Source organism: Mustela lutreola, chromosome 1, assembly GCF_030435805.1.
Source record: "Mustela lutreola isolate mMusLut2 chromosome 1, mMusLut2.pri, whole genome shotgun sequence".
In the NCBI taxonomy this organism is placed as follows: Eukaryota; Metazoa; Chordata; class Mammalia; order Carnivora; family Mustelidae; genus Mustela; species Mustela lutreola.
Window position 1 is genome coordinate 38335880 of NC_081290.1, and position 25037 is coordinate 38360916.

A 25037-nucleotide genomic window follows, 5' to 3' on the forward strand; every position below is an offset into this window, starting at 1 on the left:
AAATTACGGCATTTCATGATTTCCATAGAACTGTGCAGAGTACGTACTATGACTCAGGATTTGGCGGTCCTGATGTTCAGTATAACACCTTCCATTAGGCATTGGTTGGGTCTCTGTGAGCTTTCTTTCCCAGTACCCACAAGGAGTTCTGTGTGCTGTTTTCCTCTGCCATTTCTGATTCAACTTTTCATTTGGCAGTTACTCAGAATACGATGAACCTAAGCTCTCAGGATTTTGTCTTTTTAAGTGTTTCTCCTCTTGATGGTTTTTGAGGCTAAACACCTCATCTTGTTTTCTTTCCAGAATTCAATAGGAGTAAAACAAGCCTGAACAGACCTGTTTCCGAAACAATGCTTTCTTCCCAGCCCTGCAGTCTTCCATTAAATTCCACTCTACAGACAGGCTTTGTATCTTTTTTAGAAATGACCCAAACTTTTATCTTCAAAATTAAAAGGGAAATTAGAAGGCCTTTAGGAAGTAGTTTCTGACTTCTTTTAGGTCTCCATTCGGTTGTAGCAGTTAGTAACTTTTCCTCACTCTGTATCCATTTCCATTGTCAATAACAATCATCTTTAGCTTAAATTCCATTTATTACAATGTTATTTCTATTTGTACGCTCCATTGTTGATACTCATGGCTACATTGACTCAGATGTTCTGTTAACCTGTATGTATTACTGTACTTCCAAAGGACATTCTCAGAATTGATGCATTAGCAGAATTTGGCTTATTATGTTCCTTTAAAGTAATGCTCTGTGGTTACCATTGTTGTGATCAGGCCTTATTTTTCTTTGACCCTTTCAGTTATTCTTGTTCATCAACCCCAAACAAATCATTTCCAGTTTTGTTTTATCAACCCTCTTCCACCTTTTGTTGGATCTCAGTTGTGATTTCAGAAGCATTCTTGCTACCCTCCAAAACCGTTTGTTTCTTTTTACCCATTAAAAAATAGCTTGGCCAGTCTTTTCTATTTTCTCTACTTTTGCCTTTGAGATTGCTGAGAATTGCCAATTAGGGAACCATGCCTTTTGAGTTGGCCAAAAATTCATGTTTGTTTTTTTTTTTAACTAATCTGGAAGCAACACACTAATTGGTGATCTTTATAAGCATTTTTCCCCTAATTTTTATTTTACCAAAGCAGTACATGCACAAGCATAATACACCTTTAATGGAAAACATATTTGTTCCTTTTCTTAAAAATTTTTAGACATTATTCTTTGTCTTGATAAATTCTTTTTATCTTTTTCCTGACAGTAATTTTACTTCTATAATCTTATATCTCCATCATCTTATATTGTCTTTTTCTCCCTCATGTTTTACTTTTGGGAGACTTTCTTTTCTAAGCTTTCTCTCTCTCTCTCTCTCTTTTTTAAAATTTTTAAAATTCATGATTCCATTTTAAGTTACCAAAATATATTTTTTGTGTTCTCAGATTTCCTTTTTAGAACATGTTTTCTTGTTTTATGTCTACAGTATCTTCCCTTGACAGTCAGATATTATAGTTTAAAAAATTGATCTTTTGGTTTTGGTCTCTTTTATGTTGGAAACTTTCTTTTAAATGTTTGGGATCTGTTGTCAGAAGATTCTATCTCTTGCTGAGAGTGTTGGGATTTGGAGCTTAGTTATCACTGCCTTCCTTTTGTATGTAAATGCGGGCAGGTAACTAGGAGTCTGTAGAATGTCCTGTAACCACTTTGTTTCTAGAATGGCACCTTACCCCTGTCTCCACACAATACCTAGACAGTCACAGATAATCCATAAGCTAATACATGTGGCTGTGTTTTAATAAAACTTTATTTATAAAAACAGGTGATGATACAGATTTGGCCTGCAGGCCACAGTGTAAGTCCCCTTACAATTTGAATTTAAATTCCCTAACCAGGGCTTTAAGGCCCCTTTTTTCTTTTGCATACCTACCCAACATCGACCACAGTCTGTCTTTTTACACTACATGTATTCCTTTGAATAGTGCAGACATCAGTCCTTACTGTTTCAGAGTTGTTTCACAGCAATCTCCTTATGGATCTGTCTGCTTTTCTGGTCATCCGTATCATCGTTATTTTTGTCTTGTACATTCCTTGTTACTAGAGTGTGCATTTTTTAAGAGCAGAGAAAGGACTGTATATCCCACACAGCAATAGCATACCCTTTACACAAAATAGCAAATTAATAAATTTGAATCTTGTTGTTATTTAAACTGTGTATTATTTAAAAATTAGAATTATGATGTAACTCAGTTTGTGACTTGTTTTAAATTTCTAGAGACAAATAAAAAGTGGTGTGTTTTGGAAGGAGGCTTCTTGAGTTACTATGAAAATGATAAGTCTACTGCACCTAATGGCACCATTAACATCAATGAAGTTATCTGCCTGGCTGTACATAAAGAAGACTTCTATTTAAATACTGGGTAGGTCTACTGTTAAACAGTTAGGAGGTGAACAATAGTTTCTGATATTTTTCATACCAGATAATAAGAGTTTTGTTGTTAATTCTTCATTTACTTACTGTAGAAGGGTTTAATAGTTTCTTGAAGCCTGATCATTTTGCAGCTTCTGGAAGTTCCTTAGGGAATTTGCTAAAAAGTAGGAAAATTAAAATATTATACTGGGTACTATGAAAGGCTAATGTATTTACATCTAATCTTAAATTTATAACATTCCATTCTAGAACATGTAGTCCTAAAGTTTTTATAATTTACTGATTTGAATGAAGTATAAACTTAATGTGGCTTACTGTGAAATATTAAAATAAAATGCATTCTAATATTCGGTTGCTCAATTAGTAAATAAAATATAAGTTAAAATAATATTCATTTATGTCAGCATGTAATCATTCATGCTGCTTAAAATAAAACATTCTTGATAGAATGTTCCTGATACAAGTAGGCATGCAAGAGAAACAATCCACAATGAAATAAGGTTGTGAAGTAACTATTGCAGCCATGCTCTGAGTCTCCTTAAATAGCACTTTAAAGAGTTTGGACTCACTGATGTAGGCAGTGAGCGGTTTTTGAGATTTTATTTGGATTTGTATTTGAGGAAGAAAGCTGGCTGAAGTGGTGAGAGAGAGCTGGGAGGAAGAGCGGCCATAATTACTGAGAGTTTACCTAGAGGAGGAGATCACTAAAAAAAAAGTGAGTTGAGAGAATGTTATGCTTGAACTAATGAGATTAAGTCTCTTGATGGATGAAGAGCTGCTGTCAAGAAGAAATTAAACCCCAAGTTTTTGAGCTTGTTGATGAAATAGATGGTGATGCTTCTGAATTAAAGGAAACATGAGGCAAATACAAGCAGTGTGGGGTAAAAAAGAGGAAGAAAAATGATTTGGATATGGAGTATTTTGAGATTTTTTTTTAGGTAACAACAACAACGTACTTAACATATTCCGGGAAATAGTTGGAGATCTGGATGAGGGTCCCAGGGGAGAATTTAGGACCTGGGACGTTCCTCTAATTTTATCTAAAATAAGGAAATAAAATTTTGGGATAAGATGACATAATGGGAGGAATATCTGTGAAGTAAGACAGGAAGAGGGCTGATTAGAGAATGGTTTGGACAGTGTTTGCTTTAAACAGGGTGTCAAGATGGCCTGGTCTGGGAGGCAAGAGGAGACCAAAGGGATGGTCGCATGAGTCAGCTAATGAGTGTCCGGGCATGAACACAGTCCCGCATTAGAGTGATTCAGTAATCAGAAGGATATTCCTTTTGTCTGATACAGTGTATTCCATTTAGTCAAATGAATTAAAATATTAATTGCTGGAAAAATATGATAAATTTCAAAGCATTATCGGGTTTTCAAAGGGAATTTAATAAAAAAAAAAAAAACAACAACTTGACTTTTGTGTTATTTGTTTCCCTAAGAGCCAAACATAAACAGTGGTATCTTTTTATTCATGTGTGCTGCAGGCCCATCTTTACCTTTGAAATCTACTTACCTTCAGAACGTGCATTTTTATTTGGAGCTGAAACATCTCAAGCTCAAAGAAAATGGACAGAGGCAATAGCCAAGGTAATGAAATATTACGTATTTACCCTAAGTCCAGAGAATGCTCTTAACTTGGGTTCTGTGGTGTAGCTTCAGAGAGCCATAGAAATTTTACACAAGGTTCTGGGAAAAATGTCCATACTAAATTAAGCTTTCAAAGCTTATAGTCAAAAGAGATTATGAGTTTCCTTCTTATAGCCTTAAGCAGAGAAAAAAAAATAATAATGTAGGACCCTGGAGGAATCATTCTTTGAATTCAGGCCCTGTTACGATGATTAAGATCTTTTCACTATGGTGAAGTCATTTCTATGTATGTCTCTTCACAGGTAGATACGTTATTTGTTGTATACACAAAGGGGAAAGGAGCAGATCCAGTAAAAGATATAAATGGAGACAAACATTGAAGGTTGACATTTTGAAAAATGCCACAAATCAGCATAGAAGATGTCTTCCCATTTCAATTCTATGTATATCAAAAAAAGTGGTTTGAGATGCTGTCATTTGAAAATACATTATAGCTGTGCAGTTTTAAGATTGATAGCAAGTTTAAATAATTGTTTTGAAATTTGAGTTACTTCTAAATTTTTTGGGTAGAAAAACTGGTTTACATGTTTTTTTGCTTTCCCTCAAGTCCGTAGGTAGGGAAGGGGATTTCCTATTTGCACTGTATTTATTACTTTTCTGTATTTGTTTTAACAGCATTTTGTTCCCTTTGTTGCTGAAAACTTAACAGAAGCCGACTATGATTTGATTGGTCAACTCTACTACAAAGACTGCCATGCCCTGGATCAGTGGAGAAAAGGCTGGTTTTCTATGGAAAAGTCTAGTTTGCGCTTTTGTCTTCAAATGCAAGAAGTTCAGGAAGATAGAATGTACTTAAGAAGACTGCAGGAGCTGAGTAAGATTTTTGTTCCTCTTTCATCTTCAATTTCTTTATTGCATATGATAACAGTAGCTTTTACATAAAATTATGACACTTGACTTCCCAACATGACTAAGTACTATTAATAATTGTGTCTTAATGGGTATTTAGTGTCATGTTTTAAATCGGGGATTCATGCTTTTCTCCTCTCTCTCCAGCAATCAGCACAGTGGTTCAAAATGGGGAAAAAATTGATGTCTTGCTCTTGGTAGAAAAAGGAAGGTAAGTGCATTTTTGCTTTTTACTTTTTATTGCAATAACTCTAGGGAGTAGGGTGTTTTGGTTATTGTGCTTGAGAGAGAACCCCTATTTTATAGCCTGTTGGAAGTTTGTACACATACATACACACACGCACGCACGCACGCACACTCTTCAGTAGAAAGAATACACCAATAAAGCTTGCAGATTTTTATGTTTGTTATGAAAAAGTCAGTGTGATCAATTATACTTTTCTGTAGACTTTGAAATATTTTTTCACATTTAAGTATTTGGAAGCAGTTTGGCAGTTGTAAATATGTTTTTGGTGTTGGTATGCATGTGAGTCCTGCAAACATAAAACTTGATTTCTTTAATTTATTCACTTTTTCAACAAATATTAAGCACCTACTCTGTATCAGATACTATTATAGGTACTGGGGATTCAGTGCTGAATAAAATGGACATGGTTTATGCCCTCAGGAAGTATATGCACTCTTGGTAGAAATAGAATATAAGCAGACAAAAAAAAATTATGACATAGTATCATGTCCATCAATTTTAAATGTTAGAAGAAAAACAAGGTGAAGAGAGAGAGCATGATGGAGCAATATTCTTTTGTAGATAGGGTGGTAAGAGAGGATACCTTTGATTAGAGATGTGCACAAGGTCAAGAAGCAAACCATGGAGCGGTCTGAATAGAGTGTTCCAGGTATAGAGTCAGAGATGTTCCAAAGACCCTGACAGTGGGCTGTACTTAGCACGTTCACGGTCGGCAAACAAGCTGCTGTTGGATGGGAGATTCGAAAAAGTTTGAGAGTGGAAAGAAATTATTTCAGAGATCTCTCAGGGCCTACTCCTTTATGATCTTGACCTATGACCTTGACCTGGACAAATCATAATATGTTAGGATTTGAATTTTATTTTAAGTGTGATGGAAGGCTGCTCATTTTGGGAGCCAGGAAGTGGAATGATCTGACTTTGGTGTTTAAAATGCTTCTGTGATTCCAGATGAATAAGCTCTTGGGTTACAAGAGTGACTGTGAGTGTCCAGTTAGGATGCTGCTACAGAGGCCAGGCAAGGGATGGCCATGTAAGAAAATAGTGTTGAGTGGTTAGAGCCATTGTGAAGGCAGAGGAGGCCAGAGGGTTTATTGTTGGGTCAGATGAGTGTAAGAGTTATGGTTACCCCAGGATTTTGGCCTGAGCAAGTACATGAATGATAATGCTGTTTTTTCCAGATAACAAATATAAGAGAGTAGAATTAGGATATTAGTAAGTTTAGGGTAGTAGGTTGAGAATTTGATATGGGAAATGGTAACCTTGAGATGTCTATCTGACAGCGAAGTGGGCTTAGTTAGTGGCCATGTGGATATACAAGTCTAGAATTAAGTGGAGAGGTTGCAACTGGAAATAGAGGTTTGAGAATCATCAGCGCATTGATATCATTTATCCAATGATCTGGGTGGATTCATGTAGACAAAGAGTATGGACCGAAAATAGACTCGAAGATGAGCGCTAGGGACTCTAGCAATTAGAGATTAGGCAGAGGGGGATGATCCAGAAGAAGAGCCGAGGAATCAGCTGCTGAGTCGTGTCACAACATTCAGATAGAGTCTCTTGAACAAACTTTTTAAAATTTTTTTATCATTTGCTTTATCATTTAAAATTCCTTAATTACAGTGATGTAGTATGTTTAGCTCTACGAGAGTACAAAATAATTTGCAAAACCATCTATAATATAAAAACAAAGCTGAATTAGCTTTCCCTTTGGTAATTTTGCTTTGCTGGTGCCATGGATAATGACTTTCAGCAGTTGTCTGAACCTGTCTTCTCTTCAGTTTCGTGGGATGACATCAACAGCTTTAGACAGCAAGCATATTGCTGTTTAGATATTTATGTCAGAGGGTGTTTTTAAATTTACAGGCATAATTAGTATTCAGTGTTTTTACTCATTTATTTCTGGGATTATAATGGTTCATGATACTTGAGATTCTCATTTTTGGTACCAGGTGATGGTTTCACCGTACTTTCAGAGTACTGTTCATTATGTGTTCACAAGTAACAATGAGGTAGTATTATGTTTAGATAGTATTATATAATTAAAGTACTAGCAGGATATAGTTTTTACAGTCATCTATTCATATTTGTGGAATGCCTGTTGCCTCCTACAATGATGGCGGGAAAAAAGTTGGCAGCAATACAGAATTGGAGTCTGAACTCCCAGAGCTTACGTTTTTAAACAAATAAACCAGCAGCAACTTGTTAGTTGAATTTATTGCATTTATCGTTTATATTATCAGGTTACTATAGCCAAAGTGTTTTTTGTTTTGTTCTGTTTTTATCATTTTCAGGCTAAGAAGGATTTGACCAATGATACTGAGGTTTTATTTTTTTTTATTTTTATTTATTTATTTATTTTTTTAAAGATTTTATTTATTTATTTGACAGAGAGAGATCACAAGCAGGCAGAGAGGCAGGCAGAGAGAGAGGAGGAAGCAGGCTCCCTGCTGAGCAGAGAGCCCGATGCGGGGCTCGATCCCAGGACCCCGGGATCACGACCTGAGCCGAAGGCAGAGGCTTTAACCCACTGAGCCACCCAGGCGCCCCGATACTGAGGTTTTAATTAAAATGTTACAAGCATGGATTAAAATGTAGCAAACAGGAATTAGGATTATTGTAATCAGTTTGATAAATTTTTATTTAATGCTTATTGCATGCAGTGTATTCTCTCATGAATGCAAAATAGGGAAGCCAGAAGACCAAATGTTTTGTTATTTTGTAACATCTTGACCCTTCCACTGGACTGCAGGAATCAGTAGGTGAACTCAGTTACACTCTAAGTTCATGGAATAGTTAAAAACTAATGGAATTACAAAATAATGGTCAGAGCTACTTAATCGTGTTTTTGACAATTCCAAAATTTTTATCTGCATGTGTTATTAACAAGTTATGTTGCAAGCCTTTTTACTAAAGTGAGGAACAAGGAATGTGTCAGAAGTACAGGGACAAATATATAACCAAGTTATTTTCCTTAAATCTCTTTGAACAGCTGCCATACAAAATGTACCATTTGAAAACAACTATATTTATCACATGCTTATATCCTGCTTTCCCTATTTTCTTCAAGTCAATGATATTCTAACAATAAAAAGAATATAATGATGAGCATGTGTATCGAACCCACTGTATCAGGCACTGTTCCAAGCACTTTAACAGACTTCCAGTGCCTATGTGGGGTTGAGGAGGGTAATTTCTTATCCTTTAAGGTAAAGCTGCCAGTTATTCCAGCAAAAATGGTTTTATTGGGAAACAGAGAATTGTAGTTAGAGACAAGCACACTTCAATGAAAGAAGCATAGGCAAGTCTGGAGAACAAAAGAAAAGGAGTAATCTTTGGGAACTTGTGGGGTGAGGGGGGTGGGGGTAAAGAGGTGGGTTTATAAATAAAACGTCTTGCAAAGTAAAACTGGCAATTTATACTGGCCTTTGATTGGTTGAGTTGTGATGATTTCTCATTGGCTGGACAGTTGCTGATGAAGAGAAACCTTTCTTCTTCCTGCCTGAGTGGTAAAGAAGTGTTCTAAGCAGTATGGCTTGCAAGATTCCCTTCCTCTTGGTTCTGCAAATAACTAGTGGTTATGCATGAGAGCTCCCCCTTCTGGTCTTCTGACTGGGTTCTAAACTAGATTTTCTTTTATTATTAATTTTCAAAAATCCATTTTGAAATCACGGTGAGGTCAGTTTGTAACTTAACAACCTAAAGATTCTTTTCCTTTTAAAACAAGAATTAAGGGGCACCTGAGTGGCTCAGTCAGTTAAGCATCTGCCCTCAGCTCAGGTCGTGACTCCTGGGTCCTGGGATTCAGTCCTGTGTCGGGCTTTCTGCTCAGTGGGGAGCCTGCTTCTCTCTCTCCCTCTGCCTGCTGCTTCCCCTGCTTGTGCCCTCTCTGTCCCTCTTTCTCACTCTCTGTCAAATAAAATCTTAAAAGAAAATAAAACAAGAATTAAGTTTAATTTACTCACACCAAATCATTCTCAAGAATTAAGTCAACAAATGTACCAGGATCCTGGGTAAATAATACTAAGTTACCAGAATTTAAAATTTCAGCATTTTATGAGAAACTTTTATTAGAAAAAATCATTTTGTTAGAAAATATTTTGTTAGAAATATACATATCTCCATATAATTCTTATCTAATAAAAAGAGAGCAGAAAGAAGGGAGGTCAGAAGTGTGATAGTTAAGAATGAACTTGGGAAAGGGAAGCAAGGGCAAAAATGAACTATTGGGACATCACCAAGATCAAAAGCTTTTGCACAGCAAAGGAAACAGTTAACAAAACCAAAAGACAACTGACAGAATGGGAGAAGATATTTGCAAACGACATTTCAGATAAAGGGCTAGTATCTAAAATCTATAAAGAACTTACCAAACTCAACACCCCAAAGAACAAATAATCCAATCAAGAAATGGGCAGAGAACATGAATAGACATTTCTGCAAAGAAGATATCCAGATGGCCAATAGACACGTGAAAAAATGCTCCACATCACTCAGCATCAGGGAAATACAAATCAAAGCCATAGTGAGATAACACCTCACACCAGTCAGAATGGATAAAATTAACAAGTCAGGAAATGACATGCTGGCGAGGATGCAGAGAAAGGGGAACCCTCCTACATTGTTGGTGGGAATGCAAGCTGGTGCAACCACTCTGGAAAGCAGCATGGAGGTTCCTCAAAAAGTTGGAAATAGAGCTACCATATGACCCAACAATTGCACTACTGGGTATTTACCCTTAAGATACAAATGTAGTGATCTGAAGGGGCACGTGCACCCGAATGTTTATAGCAGCAATGTCCACAATAGCCAAACTATGGAAAGAACCTAGATGTCCATCAACAGATGAATGGATAAAGAAGTGGTGTATGTATGTGTGTTAGTGTGTGTGTGTGTGTGTGTGTGTTTATATAATGGAATACTATGCAGCCATCAAAAGAAATGAAACCTTGCCATTTGCAGCGATGTGGTTGGAACTAGAGGGTATTATGCTTAGCGAAATAAGTCAGTCAGAGAGAGACAACTATCATATGAACTCCCTGATATGAGGAAGTGGAGATGCAAAAGGTGCAGGGGTTGGTGGGTAAGAAAAGAATAAATGAAACAAGATGGGATCGGGAGGGGGACCATAAAAGACTCTTTTAATTTTTTTTTTAAATTTTATTTATTTGTTAGAAAGAAAGAGAGAGACAGAGCGCAAGCACAGGCAGACAGAGTGGCAGGCTAGAGGCAGAGGGAGAAGCAGGCTCCCTGCCGAGCAAGGAGCCTGATGTGGGACTCGATCCCAGGAGGCTGGGATCATGACCTGAGCCGAAGGCAGCTGCTTAACCAACTGAGCCACCCAGGCGTCCCCCATAAGAGACTCTTAACGTCACAAAGCAAACTGAGGAGTCAGGGGGAGGAGGTAGGGAAAGGATAATGGGGTTATGGACATTGGGGAGGGTATGTGCTATAGTGAGTGCTGTGAAGTGTGTAAACCTGGAGATTCACAGACCTGTACCCCTGGGGCTAATAATACATTATATGTTTATAAAAAATTTAAAAATTAAAAAAAAAAAAAGAATGAGCCTGGGAGATTGTAAGTGTGCTAGATCATAAACACAATGAAGAGAGTGCAGATGTACCAGCAATGGCATCTTGTGTGGGGCAAAGTAGGCTCTCATATTTATATATCTGTGTATTTATATACACATATACACACATATACTTATATGCACATATACATACATACACATGTATATATATGCATGTGTGTGTATTTATATATGTACATGTTATGTGAATAAATTACCTTCATATAGAGAATAATGGGAAAAGAGCAGGTTTAAAAGGGAGCTTGGGAAATAATGAGTTTGATTTTAGATGTGTTGAACATGAGTTGCTTATAAACATCTAAGAACAAAGTGCTAGGAGGAAATTATATTTATGGATCTAGTGTTCCTGTAAAGGTTAATGGGGTGGAGTTACAGATTCTGGAGTCACCATTATATAGAAGGAAGAACAGGAAGTCACTTAGGAAGAGTCTATAGAGTGAGAAGGGAGGAATTTGTGTGTTGGAGCCTGGATGAATGAATACACATCATTTCAGAGGCTGAGTAATTGTTAGGGTGAAGTAGCTGCCTTGGGTTTATTAGCTAGTTTATCCAGAAAGTGAGATAAGAAACCAAGAGAGAAGGGCGTCCCAAAACCCAGGGTGAGAGAGTGTTACAAGAAGGCAGGAACGGTCAGAGCTGTTAGTTGCTGGGTGACAAGGGCACATACTTCATTGGATAATTGATGCGGAGTCCATCTAGTGACTTTGAAGTGAGCAGAAGTGATAAAGCAGACACTGGGTTAGATTAAAAGCCTGGGGATTGAATAACTTGAAACAGCTCCTGAGGAGCTTGGCGAGGATGTCTGCGGATTAATAGGATTCTCGAGGTAGAAGGGATTTGTCCCAGGAAGGGCATGTGTGTGCACTTTGTTTTAGATGGTTTGAGCTTGTGCAAGTTTAAATTCTCATGGAAGGAGGCACAAAAAGGGAGATAGTGAAGGTATAAGAGAGAAGACAAGAAGAAAGCAAGGCATCTTGATTGTAACAGGCAGAAGAGAGGAATTGATGGACAGTTTTGGATGTTGGAAACTTTCTGGATCTCGTGGGTGGAATCTTACCTATCTGATGGTTTGTGAACTAGGACAACTCCCAAGGTTTTTTGGCCTGAGTAACTTTACGAATGGTTGTATCGTTTACCGAGATAGGAAATGTGTGCTCCTCTCCTGGTACTTAAACAAGGCCAGTTAATTATAGATGTCTTTGCTTAAGAGCTGTTTTAATACCATGTCAAAAGAAGAAAATTTCATTGAATTTCCCTCCTTTTCATCTCTTTTTTGATCTCTTAGTCTCTTGGGAAATTATGACTGTAAGCTAAAGTAGATTGTTAGACTTGTCAATGACAGATAAAATTGTGGCTTTAGGAAATAAAACAACTTCCAATTATTCATGTTGATGGCATACAGGGATACTGTGAATAACTGAAAGAGAGGGAAACCAACCAGCTCTGAGTTTAACCTTTATTTTTTTTTTTTCTTCTTTTGCTAGTAATATCTTGAACTGGAATTGCAAATCATAAATAAATTTAATAAATTAATTTTACATCCTTTCCGTGTCCTTGTCTACATTTGATTAAGGTGCTAAAATATATGAGTATTTCTTAAAGCCAAGGAGGAGGAAGAACTCCCTGAACTGGAAAAGTTCATAAATTGATAATCATCCACTGAACATAGTCACTATTTTTTTAAAATTATTTTTATTTACTTATTTATTTTTAAAGATTTTATTTATTTCACAGACAGAGATCACAAGTAGGCAGAGAGGAAGGGAAGCAGGCTCCCTGCTGAGCAGAGAGCTGGATGTGGGGGCTCAATCCCAGGACCCTGAGATCATGACCTGAGCTGAAGGTAGAGGCTTTAACCCACTGAGCCACCCCGGTGCCCCATAGTCACTATTTAGATACATATTTTAATCTTCCTGGTGATTTTCTCTAGGTTCATAGCATGACTGTCTTTAAACAGTAAAATATTGCAATAATATTTTGCACACGCCGAGCATTTTTCCTCTAAAAAGCTCTAAACAGAAGGTGTTCCAGATGGTGTCGCTTTAATGTGTATTCTTTGTATACTTTAAAAATTATTATTTTAGAAAATAAAGCTTTCTTGATTACACTTATGGGTTTCTGGCATGCTATTTGGTGCTATTATTGGGACTTAGATTTTGCTTTTCTTTATGCATTAGTTAGGACTTCTTTGTGTGAAAAAAAAATACTGTTTTTGAATATCTACTGTTAGTGAATGTTCTGGACCATGAGGTCAGAAGGCATTTTCCTGGGTAGTAGCTTGTATATTCATTCACTCTACCTGGAATGTTGAAAGCATCCTTTTCTTAAAATTTGAAAACTATTTCTGCACTTTAGCCTGCACACTCTGTGTATCTTTTTCTGATGAATAAGCTGCTCTGTTCACAGCCTTCACTTTCTGTAGCTATATGCCCATTTGTCAGAGACACCTGTTACTAAGCTTTTATTGAAAGGTTGTTGGATACAATGAATACAGTATGGATAACTCAGATATGTTATCAGAAACAGAGAAGAGTGGCATTTTTATTTGTTTGTTTTTAGTGGGAGTTTGTTTTCTGGGACTCATTGGTTGACCTATAGTAAAGCATAAAGTACTTCATGGCTCCCAAGCCTGGGTGTATTCAGTTTTAATTGCAAATTCCAGACAAAAAGAAGCTAACACTGGAGAGTAAACGCTTCCATCAGTATATTCCACAGTTATCGGACAGACTACTTTTCTCAGTTTGGGAGATTAAGTCCTGAGTTAAAGATTCTTATTTCATATCAATTTATTTCATATGATGGGTTTTTTTCCCCCCTCTTGAATTGTATTTTGTAGCAGCTGAGATGTTAGCAATACTCTGGAGGGTGAATTATCTTAAAGTGGTTTCTAAATTGTGCATGTAATTGCAAATTAAATAGTAGCCGATCGCCCACAATATCAGCTTGACTGCTTTTGTAACTTTCTGATGATTTAATTCATAGAGATCGTTTAGTCTGAATGTTGCCAAGACAAACAAGAGATTCTTCTCTCTCACCATGTCTTACTGGTTTTGCAAAAAGAAAGGAACTATTCAAACTTATAAAGTCATTTTTTTTTTTGTTAAAAAGAATTATAGGGCGCCTGGGTGGCTCAGTGGGTTAAGCCGCTGCCTTCGGCTCAGGTCATGATCCCGGGGTCCTGGGATCGAGTCCCGCATCGGGCTCTCTGCTCAGCAGGGAGCCTGCTTCCCTCTCTCTCTCTGCCTGCTTCTCCGACTACTTGTGATTTCTCTCTGTCAAATAAATAAATAAAAATCTTTAAAAAAAAATTAAAAAAAAAAAAAAAAAAAAGAATTATAATATTGGGAATGCATGACTATTTAACACAAAAGTAGATTTTAAAGTATATATTATTTCCTTCCAAAGTTTCTCTTACTCAGTTTAAAGCACCATCCATATACTAGAATGTAAGCTTATGAACAAGTAAATGTGATATTATCTGAAAACATACGAAAGAATGAGAAGATCACTTCTTAATAAATGGGAGCAGGATTACATGTATGTGTGTGTGTCTGTGTGTGTATGTATTTTTTTAAAGATAAGACTATTTAACTGGATCTGGAATTCTAGATAGGATTTCAGTAGAAAAAAATGAGGGGGCTAAGAGACTGAAGTATCCCAGGAGGTGGAAACAATAGGTTCAGAGGAATAGGATGGTCAGGGAACAATGCCAGTGCCAGTTGGCCTTGACCTTTAGTTCCTGAGGAGGCAGCATGATCCAGTGACCCTGGAAAGATAGATTGACACCTTGATAGACGTATCCTTTCACATGTGGCTCAGTACTGATCTGGATATCAGTATTATCAGTTAAATGTAATTAATAATTTGCCTTGTTCTGGAAAGGGTTGCAGGCTCTTTACAAGGGTCCAGAAGATGTCTTTTTTTAAGAGGTATTTTAAAACTTAAAAAAAAAAATGCTTCTGTTTAAATTGTGAATTTGGATTTATTCTGCAGCCAGTGGAACACTATTAAAGCTTTTAAGCAGACTTGAAACAGGGCTGTTTCTTCATTCCTGTAGGTGATTGCCTAATAGTGTGCAAAGATGAGATTGTAAAATGGAGCCTTTGCCTTCCTGGGGAGTTAGGTGCTTTGCCACTTTTTACTGAACTTTTGGCTTCAGAGGAAACAAGATATTTAGAACAGTATTTCTTCATTATTTTTGTGACACAGTCTCTGTATCTGCAGATTTTCTTCACAATTGTTTGTTTGCTTCTGGCTAAGCTTCCATTCAGATAAGCAAACTCTTATCTGAAGGTGTGGGGAAAAATATTGTATCTTTGTAAATTAAAATAAAAGGGATCTATGGGTACAATGACTAAAGAAAATGTGCCAGACCCCGATTTCTGACAATGAAGAAATAACTGGCATGGTACATGACCTTCCATTTCAAACAACTAGAAAGCTAGACAAAATGTATGAACCTGTTTTCAGAGTCTGGGACAGTAGGCATTCCAGGATTGTTGATTATGGAGAAAAGGGAAACAAGAGAAGTGAGATTTGAGATCACCTTGTCTCTCTACCTGTAGGCACTTTTCAGTCCCTGGCCCAGAGATAGGGGAGATTGAAGCAGAATGTGGTGGCTTTGCTACCTTGCAAAGGTAGAAATGGGAGTTTAGGGAATCTGTAGTAGCTAAAATTTTCCAGAGAGAGTGTTAGAACAGAGGTAAGTATGTAGAAGAGAGTTTTGGAAATCTTCATAGATGTATCCTTTCACATGTGGCTCAGTACTGATCTGGATGTTTGTTGGATGAGATTCCCAGAGGTCAGGCAGAAACACCTTCCATGGTATTATGAGCTGAAGAGTTCCCAGAGCTCAGAGGGCACTGGAGGGCATTCACACCCCATCCAGCGAGGTGAGACCTCATTACACATACAGCGTATTGGTAGAGACCCCAAAATGGTAGCACCATAGATTTAAGGCAAAACTAGCCGTAGGATAAAGTTAGATTTATTTTTACCTCATTACTAAGCTTAAAAACAGACCTCCAAAGGACCCCAGTGCTCCACAAGTAATTTAGTTGCCAGGGGTCGAACAGGCAAATGATGCCAAAATAAACACCAGTACTCTCTAAGGGAAAACAGCAGTCCTGACACTCTGCATTCATAATGTCTAGCATATAATTGAAATTACTAGTGTTGTGGAAAAGCTACAAGTCAGTTCACAGGAACAGTACCAGAAGAGAAGGATAATCGAATTAGCAAAGATTCTAAACAGTAATTATTAAATTTTATAAATTTATCCAAAGATGTAGAAAAAAACATGAACAATGAGGAAAAATGGGTAATTAAAAAAAGAACCAAATGGAATTTCTAAATCTGAGGAATACATTCTCTGTAAAGAAAACTTCACTATCAGCTTAATGTAGATTCTACATAAAAAAGAGATCAGTGACCTTGAAAGATCAATGACCTTGAAAGATGCTAATAGCTACCAAAACACAAGCATGGAGAGGAAAAAGACTAAATAAAATCAGCAGAGTTTCAGTGACCAGTGGGGCAATATCAAGCAGTCTCATGTAAGTGTTAGAATCCCAAAATGAGGGAGGAGAGAGAAGTCAAAAAATCTTTGAAGAATTATAGGTAAATTTATATGAAATTGATAAAAACTGTTAACCCACATATGTACCAAGATCAGCAAACCTCAGGCATATGATAATCAAATTTCTGAAAACCATTGTGAGGGAAAAATAAATAAATAAATAAGCACCAAGAGAAAAAAGACATTAAATATAGGTGACAAAGAAGAGAGTGTCGTGCAAACCAGAAAATAGAATACTGAAATCCTCTCAAGTGCTGGAGAAAAACAAACAAAACAACTAACAGAAAAACAAAAACAAAAAAACCCTCAAATAAGGAAACCAGTAGCTGTTAACCTAAAATACTAAATTGAGCAAAAATATATCTTTCGGAAATGAAAGCAAAATTGTTATGGCCAAATAAATGCTGACTTACACTATAAGACAATGTTTTCATTTTTGTGTGAATGCATAAGATAGTCCCTTTTTCAGTCATATAAGTGGGGCGTGCTGTTAGATTTTTGGTTGTGTTTAAAACGCTCTTTATGTAATTGTATTTTTTTTTATACAGTCAAATTTATTGATCTTATTTGTGAAGACATTCTGGTTTTGGGCAGTAGACTGGGCTCGAATATGATAGTCTATCTAGACTCTGTGGTTATTATATTGCAATTTTGAGAAAATTGTTTTGTAAGTCCTTATCGAACTGTCTTGATTCATTATAAGGATATAAGAATGTTTCGTTATATGACATTGAAGTCCCCTTTAAAATTTATTTTTGAGAAGTGCATAATTAGAATAATTTATTTCTCTGTAGTTAGAGTTCTTCAAAGTAACTTTTCAAATTTTCCAGATATAAATGAAATATTTCTTTGAAATTCTTATCTAGAAATGTAAAATCATTGTTTGATAATACTTGGAATCAAAAAGTCGGCCAACATTTGTGTTGAAAATATCTTTTGATACTTTATTCCAGGCACAGAGATAAGATAAGCATCACAGAGAAAGTTGTTGAGCTGAGGCTATTAAATGTCACACATCTACTTCACTAGATGCCGTATTTTAGGATTCAGTGTTTGACAAATTGACTCAGGAGTTAACTTGTCATTACTTGTTCTATCCCTCACTAGTTCACAAGGAGACAGCTAAACTTGTCATCATGGGATTTCTTCTGAATAGAAAGAAAACTTAAAATTCGAAATGTGCACAGTTCACGGCAGAATTATACTGATATTGCAGGAAGGTTGTTGCATTTTGGATTTCTTTAACTGCTTACTGAAATACCCACTGTACCTGTTTGTTTATAAGCAAGTGATACCAAATACTTTGTATATATTTAGAGTTTAAGTGTCAAGTTAAAAAATTATGTAAGAATCAACAAAAATTAAAACTTTCCCTTTACCTAAGCTCTTGAATTTAGCAAGTCCTAATTTTGATTGTCTACATAATGTGGGGGCTTGATATTTCTCAGAGAAGTTACCTGAGTTACATAGTTTCAGTTAGACAAATTATACCAAGCAATAGAGGCTCTTGATGATATGACATAAACAGAAAGGCTAAAGCATGTCAGCACTATTACAACAAGTGTCAGATTTCTTCAAAAAGAAAATTACAGAAACAGGAGGTCTGTTCTGATGCAGTGGAGAATAAGAACAGTATATCCATGTGTCAGAAAGCAAAAGACGAAAATTACAGATACGCATGTCTAGGCATCCTAGGAAGTTCAGAAATGTTAGCGTTGTGTCTAGTAAGGTGCTTCTAGCTTTATCTTCTTAGAGAAACATTTATAGAAAAGAAGCTGAAGGAAAGAAAGGTGGACTTTTATTTCTTTTTAAGTTAGGGCTAGTGAATTACCAGGAATGTAAGATGAGACCCCTCCACCACAAAAAACAAAATAATACAAAAAATACAACAACCTAGTGTTCATGCAGCTCATTTCTTTCTCTTCAGGGTGAATCCAAAGTAGCCCACTCAGAGTTTGAAATCAAGATCAAAGAGTTCTACTTTGTTGTAAATACACAGCAGTGATTACTTTTACTTTGTAAAGTAAAAGTGATTACTTTTAACTTGTGTTTCAAACCAAATTTTTTCTACCTACTGATAGGGTTTTAAAACTATTATGAACCACGAAATGCCACACACAGTGCTCATGACTAGACATATGAAAACGCTTTCTTCCTTACCTCTCTATGCAAGTTTGGGTTCTAGCAGCCAAACATTTATGCATAGAACAGATGGTATAAGGGAGGGCAAATCAGCTACTCATAATTAAGGCGGGGCACACATACTAAGCATCTGGACATTAGGGATAGGACATTAAGGATGGAGTGCCAGGGAGGGTTATCTGGAGTATACTTGGGGGGGAGTTGGAGTAGCCAACCAAAGATCAGGAGATACTTACTGCAATAAAATGTGATTTTTTTTTTTAAACTGTTGTCTTTAATGTAGGAGACTGGCAGAGTTGGAGGGGAAAATATGGGCCAGATCATAAAGGCCTTTTAATATTGAAAACTCCAGAGCTGGAGAAGGCAAATGATTAGGAAATGATGCCATTGGCTTTGCACTTATTTATTTATAAATTCATTTTTAATTTTTTTTAATTCAAGTGTAGTTGACATGTAATGTTAGTTTGGGCGTACACGTAGTGATTCAACATTCATATAGATAGTGAAGTGATCACCATAATAAATCTGTCTACCATCTGTCACCTTAAAAGATTATTACATATTTTACATTTCCTGGGCAGTACATTGTATCCTTATGTCACATCTCTTTTTTTTTTTTTTTTTTTTTTTTAAAGATTTTTTTTATTTATTTACTTGACAGAAATCACAAGTAGATGGAGAGGCAGGCAGAGAGAGAGAGAGAGAGAGAGAGAGAGGGAAGCAGGCTCCCTGCTGAGCAGAGAGCCCGATGTGGGACTCGATCCCAGGACCCTGAGATCATGACCTGAGCCGAAGGCAGCAGCTTAACCCACTGAGCCACCCAGGCGCCCTGTCACATCTCTTTTAACTGGATGTTTGTACCTCTTGTTTTCTACTTAGTTTGTACCCTTCCCCAGTTTTCCCTTTCCCTTCTCTCTCCTCCTTTCTGGCAACCACCATGTCTAACCACTGTATCTAAGGTTCAATATCTATTTTTGTTTCTTAGATTCCACATATAAGTGAAATCATTTATTTGTCTTTCTCTGACATATGTCACTTAGTATAATACCGTCTCTGTCCATCCATGTTGTCAAAAATGGCAAGATTTTAGGCTTTTATGAGTAATGTTTCAAACATCTACATATACACATAGATGTATATACATATACTGTCAGTGTCTTCCTTTATGTCTCCCCCCCCATGTGTGTGTGTGTATGTGTGTGTCTTTATGAAAATCCATCCCCCCCACTTTGTCTTTCGATTGGAATATTTAGTTCATTTACATTTGACGTAGTTATTGATAGATATGTACCTATTGCCATTTTGTTGATTGTTTTCTGTTGTTGTAGTTTTTCTGTTCCTTTCTTCTTCTTCTCCCTTCCGTTATGATTTCGTGACATTTGGTCCCTAGTGTTAAGTTTGTATTCCTTTTTCTTCTTCTTTTTTTTTTTTTTTTTTTTGGTGCAGATTTTATAGATATTTGGTTTTTGGTTTCTATGAGGTTCATATATAATATCCTTAATCTACAGTCATTTGCTTTAAGTTAATGGTTATGTTCAAAGCACTACATTTTAACTGCCTACCTCCCACCACATTTTATGTTTTTGATATCACATTTTACCCATTATTATCATGTGTGTCCTTTAACTATGTAGTCCTAGATGATTTTACTACTTTTGTCTTGTAATCTATATTCTAGTTTTGTAAGTTGCTAGGCCCACTCCCTTTACTATATATATTTACCATTACCAATGAGATATTTTTTTCTTTCATAGTTTTTTTTTTAAATTTTTTATTTTTTATAAACATATATTTTTATTCCCAGGGGTACACGTCTGTGAATCACCAGGTTTACACACTTCACAGCACTCACCAAAGCACATACCCTCCCCAATGTTCATAATCCCACCCCCTTCTCCAAACCCCCTCCCCCCAGCAACCCTCAGTTTGTTTTGTGAGATTAAGAGTCACTTATGGTTTGTAATTTCAGTTGTGGCCTTCTCTTTTTTTTTAAAGATTTTTATTTATTTATCGGAGAGAGCAAGCACAGGCAGTCAGAGAGGCAGGCAGAGGCAGAGGGAGAAGCAGGCTCCCTGCCGAGCAAGGAGCCCGATGTGGGACTCGATCCCTGGACGCTGGGATCATGACCTGAGCCGAAGGCCGCCGCTTAACCAACTGAGCCACCCAGGCGTCCCATGGCCTTCTCTTTTTATTTAAAGACGTCCTCTTAACATTTCTTGTAAGTCTGGTTTGATGAACACCTTCAGTTTTTCCTTATCTGAGATACTTCTTATTGCTCCTTTAATTCGGAGTGATAATATTGCTGGGTATAGAGTATTCTTGGTTGTAATTTTTTTTTCCTTTCAGCACTTTGAATATGTCGTGTTACTCTGTTTGGTAAAATTTCTGTTATAAAATCAGCTGATAGTCTTAAGGGGGTTCCCTTGTAGGTAAGGGGTTGTTTTCTCTTGATGCTTTTAAGATTCTCGATTTAACTCCTGACAGTAGTTATAATACGTCTTGGTGTGAGTCTGTTTGGGTTCATGTTAGATTGGACTCTTCTGTTTCTGAACTTGGAAGTCTGTTTCCTTTATCAGGTTAGGGAAGTATTCAGACATTATTTCTTCAAATAGGTTTTCTGTCCCCCCTCCCTTTTTTTTTTTTTCTTTATTCTCCTCTGGGACTCTTATAATGCAAATATTTGAATACTTGATGTTGTCCTATTGGTCTCTTAAACTATGCTCACTTTTTAAATTACCTTTTCTTTTTGCTGTTCTGTTTGGGTGATTTTCGTTCCCAAGTCTTCCATTCCTCTGCCCTCACCCATTCTTCTGCATCCTTTAATCTGCTGTTGATTCCTAACTTCCTTTCAGTTATTATATTCTTCAGCCCTGATTCTTTTTTTTATATTTTCTATCTCTTCATTGAAGTTCCACCTGTGTTCATTTTTCCTTAGATTTTAGTAAACATCATTATGATCCTTACTTCGAGTCCATCTGGTCTAGCTTGTCATTCAAAACCATCGTTTCTTTGTTTATTTTCCGTTTAGATTATTGATTAAGTGGGGTATTAAAGTCCCCTATTATTGTGTCACTATCAATTAGTTCCTCTATGTTTGTTATTAATCATTTATATATTTGGGCGCTCCCATGTTGTGGGCATAAATATTTACAATTGTTGGATCTCCTTGTTGGATTATCCTCTTTATTATGATACCGTGCCCTGCTTTATCTCTTCTTACCGTCTTTTCTGTTAAAGTCTAGTTTGTCAGGTAAAAGTATTGCCACTCCAGCTTCCTTTTGACATCCATTTGTGTGATAAATGTTTCTACATCCCTTCACTTTTTTTTTTTTTTAAGGTTTGTTTTTATTTATTTGACAGAGCGCAAGCAGGGGGAGCAGCAGACAGAGGGAGAGGGAGAAGCAGGCTCCCCACGGAGCAAGGAGCCTGATGTGGGACTTGATCCCAGGACTCTGGGATCATGACCCAAACTGAAAGCAGACGCTTACCTGAGTGAGCCACCCAGACACCCCATCCCCTCACTTTCAACCTTAGGTGTCCTTAAGTCTAAAATGAGTCTCTTGTGGACAGCATAATGATGGGTCTTGTTTTTCTATCCATTCTGACACCCTATGTCTTTGGATTAGAGCATTTAGTCCATTTACATTTAAAGTAATTATTGATGGATATTTATTTATTATCATTTTATTATGTGTTTTGTTGTTTTTGGAGATTTTCTCAGATTCTTTATGTTTTTGTCACTTTTGGGTCTTTCCACTCAAAGAATCCCCTTTAGTATTTCTTGCAAAGCTGGTTTAGTGGTATGACCATTACTTGGAATTCTTTATCTGGCAGCTTGCTTGTCTCTGTTTTGTTGTTTTTCTGAGATTTTGTTTTGTTCTTTCATTAGGAATATATTCCTCTGTCTCATCATTTTGTTTAACTCTATTTCTTTCTATCAGTTTCATTTCTCAATCTTGAGATTAGTCTTGCATATTAGATCACTCCTGAGGAGTGGAGATTAGAGAGCCGCGCGGAGAAGTGGGAAAGGAGGTTTATTAGGAGGAGCAGTGTGAAGACCTGAAATCAAACAGTGCTGGAATGGAGAGGAAACAGAGTAAATATATTCAGGAACAAGAATCAGCGGAATTCGGATGGCAGTGATAGGGATGGGCGGGGACAGGAACCAATTTAAAATCAGTTAATCCTGGGGCACCTGAGTGGCTCAGGGTTATGAGATTGAGCCCTGTGTGGGACATGCTGGTTGTGGAGCCTGCTTAACATTCTCTCTTCCAAACCCCCAACTTAGGTGTGTGCATGCACACCCTCTGTCTCTTAAAAAAAAAAAAAAAAGAGAGAGAGAGAGAGATAAATAAATGAACCCTAAATTTCTGGTGGGATAAGCGGATAATTTTAGTACCTATTTGGTATGAGAAAGAGAAAGTTTTGAAATAGTTGTGGCACAGTAAGATGAGGGTGTCCAAAAATTAATATTAATTAGTATAATGGTATTTACTACTTAGTTATTAATGTTACATTCATTGAGTGTTGAGGGAGGTACTATTATTACCTTCATTTTGCCACTGATGAAACTGTGGCCCAAAGAAGGTTGGTAACTTGTCCCAGGTCACAAAGGAATTAAGTGCAGAGTGAAAATTTGAATTTGGGAGGTAATTTTCCAGTCTCTTGACTGCTTTATGCTCTTGCTTTTCAGTCACATGGAGACCTGATCTGTGAGATACATATATAACCTGGATATAGGGATTTGTGGTTATCACTCCCAGGAGAGGGACAAAGCCACTGACCTGAATGAATGACATGTCTCTGCAGAGTCCTTGGAGTTCGTGCGAGTGCTCTGAGGTTCAAAAAGAGGAAGTGAGCTTGTGTGGAAATTGAGTGACCAGAAAGACAGGAGGAAAAACCAGAACAAATTGTATTTTTTTTTTCCTTAAGAATGTATTTTTTTTCTTAAGAAATGAAATCATTGACAGTTCTAAAAATGTTGAAAAAGGTAGCCGCAAAATCTAGTTACCTATGATGCTGGCCACAGTAGTTTCAGTTCACATATTCAGAAACAAAATAAAAGGGGTCAGGAAATGTAAGGGAGGTGAGACCATGAATTCAGAGAACTTCCTGTCTTCCTGGAGAGATGTGACTACACAGGCAAAAGGGAGCTCGAATGGGAGCTAATGGTGGACGGAGGGTTTTTCTCCTCATGGATGAGACAAGATCACATTTATATGTATTAAGGATCATCTGTCTAGAAGTAAGAATAAAAAAAAAAACCTTAAAAAAAACAAAAACAAAAACAACACCCAAATTATAATTTGAAATGCTTTTAAACTTTACAGAACATTATACATCCATGGGCATAGCAAGTTGGATTTCACAGTCTGGCATACCGCAATTGAGAAAGCAGCAGGTACAGATGGCAATGCTCTACAGGATCAGCAGCTCAGCAAAAATGACGTCCCCATTATTGTGAACAGCTGTATAGCATTTGTTACACAGTATGGTGAGTATCACAGAGTTTTTATTCAACCCACAGAACTCATAGTATCATTCTTAGAGTTTTTAAGTGGTATCTCCATTGGACTGCACTAGGGCTCTTGATATTTGTAAGTACATCCATGAAAAATAAAAACATAGTCACTATTCAGCCAAATGCCATTCTTTCTCCCAATAAAATTCAAATTACATAACATACTTTTACTATTTTCTTTTTCTCATGTGCATAAAAATATGGTATTTTAATACCATAAAAATACCATTTTATAAAAATATGGTATTTTAAATACCATTTTAAAACAATCTGTAAGATGTATATTAGAAATAGACTGAAGACTATATTTTTTCAGAGATTTTAAGCTTTCAGTAAAGTGAAGGGGAAGACAAAGTGTTGCCTCATAATTATGTTTTTTGGAAGTGGTAAACTGTGGGACAATATTGTGAAAGAATGGATTCTTTTGGTGCCATATATTCAAGTGTGTGGGTACATTTATTTCATTCAGCATGCTCTTGTTCACGTGTTTACATTAAGAATTATGGTTATTATAATAGTTTTGACTTAATTTTAACAGGCATTTTCATGAATAGCTTCCAAGTAAAAGGTAACTGGTTGACCATGTATGGTCTAGGTTCATTTTAATTTAATACGCTATGATAGTATTTTAGATGTACCTGAAAAGTAAAGTATGATTTGATTTTTTATGTTTATTTTCAAATTACTTTGAATTCCTCAAATTCTTTGTTTCATATTTTCTTAATACTCTAAAAGGTAGAAGTTTAACTGTATTTTTATTTTCTATTTTATTCATTTTTTTAAGATTTTATTTATTTATTTGACAGAGAGAGATCACAAGCAGGCAGAGAGGCAGACAGAGAGAGAGAGGAAGGGAAGCAGGCTCCTCGCTGAGCAGAGAGCCCGATGCGGGACTTGATCCCAGGACCCTGAGATCATGACCTCAGCCCGAAGACAGAGGCTTTAACCCACTGAGCCACCCAGGCGCCCCTAACTATATTTTTAATGTAAAAATGTTTTCTACCTGTTAATCTATAGATAAGTGTCATTGATTTAGATTACA

General features: G+C 36.6%; 1 protein-coding gene across 6 annotated transcripts in view; it reads left to right on the forward strand.

The window, feature by feature from the left end:
• Positions 1–25037, forward strand: part of ARAP2 (ArfGAP with RhoGAP domain, ankyrin repeat and PH domain 2) — a 188429-nt gene that overhangs the window by 88976 nt on the left and 74416 nt on the right. For all 6 annotated transcript variants that reach the window (XR_009351110.1, XM_059163894.1, XM_059163866.1 and 3 more), the window contains 5 exons: positions 2262–2406; positions 3905–4007; positions 4683–4881; positions 5064–5127; positions 23805–23968. Coding sequence is in view for 5 of the 6 variants with exons in the window: in XM_059163894.1 (XP_059019877.1) it covers positions 2262–2406; positions 3905–4007; positions 4683–4881; positions 5064–5127; positions 23805–23968 (675 nt within the window). In the remaining variant the exon portion in view is untranslated. The remainder of the gene's footprint in view (positions 1–2261; positions 2407–3904; positions 4008–4682; positions 4882–5063; positions 5128–23804; positions 23969–25037) is intronic.